General features: G+C 44.7%; 1 protein-coding gene across 1 annotated transcript in view; it reads right to left on the bottom strand.

Moving 5' to 3' along the window:
• Nucleotides 1–1,821: 1,821 nt before the first annotated feature.
• Nucleotides 1,822–7,804, bottom strand: part of LOC136879234 (troponin C, isoallergen Bla g 6.0101) — a 56,020-nt gene continuing 50,037 nt past the window's right edge. The window contains exon 6 of the mRNA XM_067153042.2: nt 1,822–2,100. Within this exon, the coding sequence (XP_067009143.1) occupies nt 2,072–2,100 (29 nt within the window). The 3' untranslated portion in view covers nt 1,822–2,071. The remainder of the gene's footprint in view (nt 2,101–7,804) is intronic.

The following is a 7,804-nucleotide window of genomic DNA, read 5'->3' as shown; positions in this document are numbered from 1 at the left end:
ATTTCTATCAGTATTAATATTCAACTTTCATAGTCAAACAAAGCAAAAATTATTATTTAGTTTCATTATTAATCAACTAGTTGATACCCGGCCTGCACTGCTACGCCTCAATAAATAAAAAGCATTTTTAATTAATTCTACTTTATGCCATTTTAACTAAAAAAATTCTTCGTTAATTATTGTTGTTTTGCGACTTATATTTTCTTATTACAGTTACTTGTAATTTCACTTACAAAACAAAGAAATAATTACTCTAATTATGTTCTGTTTTTAGATTCCTATGTCTATAATTTAATCAAACTATTTCTATTTCCTTACATAAATGGCGATTTACCGCATGATGCATGATGTTCAGTGGATATATGACATTCTTTGATTTTCCATCTGGTGCGAAAATGAACAGATTCTCGTTCATGAGTTGCCTGTTTACATGAAAGTACATCTCTGACACGGCATGTTGGATTGCTATTTCCAAACAACAGCTAATGAGTTGGCTAGTTACATGAACCTCCTAACAAGAAAGGTAACTTACTTCATAAAACATGGCGGCATGCTCCCATATTCCTATATACAGCATTTCTTATAGGACTATCATGATAAAGACTAAGTCGCTGTCGCCTAATGGCAATACGATATCCACCAAGGTCGATGCAAATCTTGGGAGGGGGGTTGTAATTATATGAATTAACGTAAAATAAATACATTTCCGATAACTTCAATAAATGCAAGATTTTTCCTGTACTGTTGACACGATTTGGACGATTTGGGTATAAACCGCACCTTTAAACTCCCTCTGGTTTAAGAGCTTGAGTTTGGTGAAACATACACGTTAGCGTTTTATATAGATTTATTTTAACATGCAACTTTGTAGTTTCAAATTTACCGTTTGATTTACAAGGTCGGGCTGCCAGGTGCGTCACTGTAAACATGTCCCTCAGTTCAGTACAGGAGAATATGGAACTGTCCAGTATTGTCTACAGTGTATTTGGTTATCACCTTCAATCACTTCTTACCACCACACTATTTTAAAATGATCTTTACCCATACTTCAAGAGTGATCTTCAATACTCTACTACCTCAATTATAGTCGTCTTTGATGTGTGTAAGATCAGTGAATAATGAGACGACCTGTTCTTAATTCACTAACAATTATTCAAAGTTCCTATCGGGGCAATGTTAGACATTAACAACTATTGCTTTGCCTTTTTATGGTGTTTTCAGGTGGTCTCAAGAACACATCAACCTTGCGACGTCAAAGAGGAATAGGTTTCTCGCTAGTTGTTTGGCCTCTTAACGGGTTAGTTAGCGGAAGTAAGGAACTATCGACTTGAAACGAAACGGGGCAGACTGTAATGCATTCCTACCATACATGAAATACTAAGAAACAGTATAATGGAAATATAAACATACAATGACAAGAAGAAATATGATTTATTCAACGCCAAAATTCGCTTCCCATAAAAGATAATGGCAATAAAATAGCAAATATCTTACATACATTTCAGAACTATGTGATTCTCTTTTCAATAATTGCAGACATTTAGAGTAAGAAACGACCTTGACTCTGTGCCTTTTCTAACTCAGTTTAATTTTCAGGAAGCTTAGAATGATGAGCTGCTTCTCTCCAGAGCCTCTGTTGGTCACCAATTTGAAATCCACTTGGTCTTCGTTGTTTCAGTATTCCATGCACACTAATATCTGGTTGCTTCCTGCTTGATGACGAAAATATATCAAAATTTAAGCATTGAATATATCATTATAATAATTCCCGGATTTCTTATTTTCTATGAAATGAGAATAAAGGTAAGAAATAAAACAATGTTTACAAGTTATTATTAAATGATTTAATGATAACGACGCGTCCCTTTTCACCACGCGAACAACAAAACGGCAGGTCTTCTAGATGATCTTCCTCCTTCTGCAACATCACAGTCAAAGTTGGGTGACGGACGATTTAGTAACCACGGTAGAAGATGATAAGCGATATTATGCAAGTTAAAAGTCTTATATGCAAATTCACTTCCATTTGAACTGGATTTTTCGATGATGTAGTGAATGTGATGGAAAGAAATCATTCTCCAGTCATGACTTCCATGAATTCTGAAACATAAAGAATAGTAATGATTTAAAACAAATATATGTATTACAATGTTCAATCATAAGTATATAATCATTTTATCATTAAGGGAAAGGTGTAGTTTACTAAGCTCAGGTTATTTATACTCTATCGTGTAGCTGTACGCCTGTACTCGGAGGAAAGTGCTTTCAAACCCCACCACCTGCAATCCTGAAAATATCTCTGAATAGTTGTAATAGCCACACGAAGTATTATTAATATTAATTACATTAATTCTGAAAAATCGCCGGTCCGAGTAGCTCAGACGGTTAAGGTGCTAGCTTTCTGGGCCCAAGTTGGCAGGTTCTATCCTGGCTGAGTTAGATGTTTGAAGGTGCTCAAATATGTCAGTCTCATGTCGGTAGATTTATTGGTACGTAAAAGAATTCCCGCGGGAAAACATTCTGGCACCTCGGCATCTCCGAATACCGTAAAATTAGTTAGTGGGACGTAAAACCAATAACATTTTAAAATCTTAATATCTTTTTACAAATGTAACGAATATGTGTTAATTATGTAAAATTTTGTTTAAGTATCATTTATAGTCGCTGAAGTGTAATCATTTAATTTTTACTAAATTTTAGCGAGCGAAAAATGTAGGCCTACCTCCAACCCTGCGCCAACCGACTGCACCGCAATTAGAGTTTTTCTCTAATTTTGAAGCAATATTTCAAACATGAAAGTGTTTGGCCATATTTATTTCCACACAATATCGACTTCCACAGTTCAACCGTCTTCTGGCTAGGGGCTTTACGTCGCACCGACACAGATAGGTCTTATGGCGACGATGGGATAGGAAAGGCCTAGGAGTTGGAAGGAAGCGGCCGTGGCCTTAATTAAGGTACAGCCCCAGCATTTGCCTGGTGTGAAAATGGGAAACCACGGAAAACCATCTTCAGGGCTGCCGATAGTGGGATTCGAACCTACTTATCACCCGGATGCAAGCTCACAGCCGCGCGCCTCTACGCGCACGGCCAACTCGCCCGGTCAACCGTTTCAATAAATTAAATGTTGAATATACAGTAGTGTAATTTTCTGACAGCCAGAATTTTACATGAACCACTTAAGATAGGATCTTCATTTCTTGAAAATGTATTAAGATAATGCTACACAGAAACAATAATAACTGTCTTAATAATTAGAGATTTTTCGCCAGGCTGAACGGTCTTTATCCAACTGCGAAGTTTCGAATAAGGCCTTCCCAACAAGTGTCCTTATTCGATCGACCGATCTCGTAGATTCTTGCCCTTGAGGTCTCCCTCCTAGTACCCTTTTCCGCGGGTGAAAACAGAAAAATTAATTTTTCTGTCTCAAAGGGTAAATGAAATATGAGCATCAGAATTCATGAAGAACAATATTGCCATATACACTGACTGACAGAGCAAATGCAACACCAAGAAGGAGTGGTTCGAAAGGGATGAAAGTTGGGGAAAAAACAGAGACGGCACGGACGAATAATTGATGTTTATTTCAAACCGATATGCAGGTTACACAATGCGCACGGCATCGACTCAGTAGGATGTAGGACCACCGCGAGCGGCGATGCACGCAGAAACACGTCGAGGTACAGAGTCAATAAGAGTGCGGATGGTGTCCTGAGGGATGGTTCTCCATTCTCTGTCAACCATTTGCCACAGTTGGTCTTCCGTACGAGGCTGGGGCAGAGTTTGCAAACGGCGTCCAATGAGATCCCACACGTGTTCGATTGGTGAGAGATCCGGAGAGTACGGTGGCCACGGAAGCATCTGTACACCTCGTAGAGCCTGTTGGGAGATGCGAGCAGTGTGTGGGCGGGCATTATCCTGCTGAAACAGAGCATTGGGCAGCCCCTGAAGGTACGGGAGTGCCACCGGCCGCAGCACATGCTGCACGTAGCGGTGGGCATTTAACGTGCCTTGAATACGCACTAGAGGTGACGTGGAATCATACGCAATAGCGCCCCAAACCATGATGCCGCGTTGTCTAGCGGTAGGGCGCTCCACACTTACTGCCGGATTTGACCTTTCTCCACGCCGACGCCACACTCGTCTGAGGTGACTATCACTGACAGAACAGAAGCGTGACTCATCGGAGAACACGACGTTCCGCCATTCCCTCATCCAAGTCGCTCTAGCCCGGCACCATGCCAGGCGTGCACGTCTATGCTGTGGAGTCAATGGTAGTCTTCTGAGCGGACGCCGGGACTGCAGGCCTCCTTCAACCAATCGACGGGAAATTGTTCTGGTCGATATTGGAACAGCCAGGGTGTCTTGCATATGCTGAAGAATGGCGGTTGACGTGGCGTGCGGGGCTGCCACCGCTTGGCGGCGGATGCGCCGATCCTCGCGTGCTGACGTCACTCGGGCTGCGCCTGGACCCCTCGCACGTGCCACATGTCCCTGCGCCAACCATCTTCGCCACAGGCGCTGCACCGTGGACACATCCCTATGGGTATCGGCTGCGATTTGACGAAGCGACCAACCTGCCCTTCTCAGCCCGATCACCATACCCCTCGTAAAGTCGTCTGTCTGCTGGAAATGCCTCCGTTGACGGCGGCCTGGCATTCTTAGCTATACACGTGTCCTGTAGCACACGACAACACGTTCTACAACGACTGTCGGCTGAGAAATCACGGTACGAAGTGCGCCATTCGCCAACGCCGTGTCCCATTTATCGTTCGCTACGTGCGCAGCACAGCGGCGCATTTCACATCATGAGCATACCTCAGTGACGTCAGTCTACCCTGCAATTGGCATAAAGTTCTGACCACTCCTTCTTGGTGTTGCATTTCCTCTGTCAGTCAGTGTAATTTGAACGACCCTAAGTGTTATTACAGATTGGAAAGGGTTTTATTTCACAATCTTTACCTTGACGATTCACTACATCTGTTTTACACTTTTCGACATTTTTAAAAGCTGGTAAAGAAAAACGCTGAATACCAAGAATTGGACATTAAGTTATAGCTGTAGCAAAACTGAAGAAAGGATAAAATTATACTTCGATAGGGTTCTGTCATATCATACTAAAGAAGCCTTGATTGGAGGTACGTCTTAGAAGTTCATTCTATATGTTCTACAAAAAGAAAACCACGATTCGAAAATATTTAATGCAGCATTATGATAGGAGTTCAAAACATAGGCAGGATACATTGGTGGATTATATTGTACGTCTTAGTGTTAAATACTGTGCTACCGGGCGAGTTGGCCGTGCGCGTTGAGGCGCGCGGCTGTGAGCTTGCATCCGGGAGATAGTAGGTTCGAATCCCACTATCGGCAGCCCTGAAGATGGTTTTCCGTGGTTTCCCATTTTCACACCAGGCAAATGCTGGGGCTGTACCTTAATTAAGGCCACGGCCGCTTCCTTCCAACTCCTAGGCCTTTCCTATCCCATCGTCGCCATAAGACCTATCTGTGTCGGAGCGACGTAAAGCCTCTAGCAAAAAAAAATATTACTGTGCTAAAGCAGCTTCGCTAAAAAGAGATAATTATGTATTTTAATGAACTTCATTTCATCGTTGCGCCTAGAAAAACTGCTATGTGATAATATTTCAGCTTAGAACTCTGACCAGAAAGTTCAATATTGTATGAACTATGTCAACGAAATTTCATTCTAAATAATACGTGTGCTGCGGTCAGTATTTTTCTCCTCAACATTGTCACATGTTACCGAGGCGCAACGACGATATACATATTCTTTTTCCTCGCCTTGAGATCGGCAGTTTTACGACCGGGTGCTCTTCCTAACACCAACCCTCTATGGCGGGATGTATTCACTATAGCGTGTTTTGATGGTGGTTGTGTTGTATGTGTCCTCCGCGCCTACAAGCTCCGCAGCCCGCCGAACATGGATGTTTCCAGAGACCACGAGGCAGACTGCAGACGTCGGTGACGTCAGCCAGCGCTATAAAAGGAGCAACGGTTCTCGCCTCTCCAGGGGATACACATCACAGCTCACTTTTCGACAACACGCCTTCGTCGTCTGTCTCTGCAGTGGACTGTCTTCTTCATTACCTCATCCCAAACTATTTTTGATTCGGCCGGGTGACGCAGCACCTCTAACATCGCACCCAGCCGACCCAACAAAGCATATCGGCCAGACACCAAGTTGGAAGTCGGCCTTCCCGCCATGTATTATACCTGTCTAGTCCGTGATGTTGACCTTGCAATCTCCGACGAAGCCATCCAGACCGATCTGCGCATCCTCGGCGTTCATAGTGCCGCACGACTCTACGACGGCCCCACACCATCACCGGATGTACTTCTGTATGTCAACTCTGCAGATGCCTACTTCAACCTTCACGACAATGGTGTGTTCATCCAACATCGCCTTCACTGTGGAATCTACTCCTTCCAACGTCTTCGCGCAGCTCATGGACAACGCACCTGCTACAGCCGCTTTGCCCATCACAACCCCTCCATCCCCGTTACCATCAGCACACGCGTCCTCTAGCTCCACCACCACCGTTACTACCATTACTACTACCACCACCACTACCACCTCTGCGCTCACCTCACTCAACACTCCTATTACCACCACAACGATGTCCCATCTTTTCCCCCTTATGATGTCTTCTCTCCCCATCCCTCCCACCCCTGATCTATCACGTCCCCAGAGCACATCTCTTCAGCCATCTGCCGAGGGAACTATTACTCCTGATACTCCTGGAACTATGTCACGTCCACCATCGACGCCACCGCCTTCGGACCGTAATATCCTGTATAGCTGCGTCGTTCGCGGTGTGGAACCAAGTATACCAGCTGACGTCATCGCCCAGGAACTCCGCCAGTCAGGACTGCCCGTGCGAAGAGCATTTCGCATCCACAACGTCGACGGCCCGACCTTCTTAGTCAGACTCCATCTTCCAACTTCCGAAGACGCTCAACGCCTCATCGACAACGGGATAAACCTCTATGGCCGCCACCATCGAGTTGAACCATCCCGCTCGCCTCCCCAAATCTCGCCCCGACATACCACATCTCGTCGCCGTCCCCGGCCTGCCCCTTCTCCTCAACCACCTAGTCCACATCTCCGACCTTATCCACCCCCACCCCGTTACTTTTCGCCACCATCGCCAACCTCTCACCTCCTTAGCCTTCTACTCACTTCTCTTGTTAACTTCTCTTCCTTCTATCACATCCTTGCACCTCATCTTATCCCTTGCAGCCTTGGTTAAACCTTCCCTTCTTAGCTTTTCTCCTACACAAGTACTTGTAAATCTGTCCACAAAGCACTAAATAACCTACACATCCGTTATTCTCATCTCCTTAACTTCTTCATACCGCATTACCCACCTTCCTCATTTCTCACACCTCCCAGTTCTCTTCACTTCTCCCGGACTGAGCGAGGGTGTCACCCTCTGAGAGGCCCGCCCCGCCCTTCGGGCGGGGAATGAAAACAAGACATAGATAGATAGATCGCCTCTCCAGGACTCCTACAGTGTCCAACGACCAGACTACACCGCAAGTCAGACACGGAGGTACCTTCTTGAAAATGTGTTCTGAACAGGTGGACTGATTCCTGGCCGTGAGGTTTCACCTCTGGACATTGCCTCATTCATCCTGCATCCCGTAGCCACGTCGAACACCCATCCAATCATTCGACTACTCACTCAAGTCCTCTACAGTGCTCCGACTCCAATCATAACATTCTGCTGTATATGAACATTAGACGCAAGTTCCTTGCAAGTTATACGCCTCCGGTTAGCATTCT

This window comes from Anabrus simplex, chromosome 8 (genome assembly GCF_040414725.1).
Source record: "Anabrus simplex isolate iqAnaSimp1 chromosome 8, ASM4041472v1, whole genome shotgun sequence".
In the NCBI taxonomy this organism is placed as follows: Eukaryota; Metazoa; Arthropoda; class Insecta; order Orthoptera; family Tettigoniidae; genus Anabrus; species Anabrus simplex.
The sequence above is the reverse complement of the archived record's forward strand: the minus strand, read 5'-3'. Positions and strand labels throughout refer to the sequence as shown.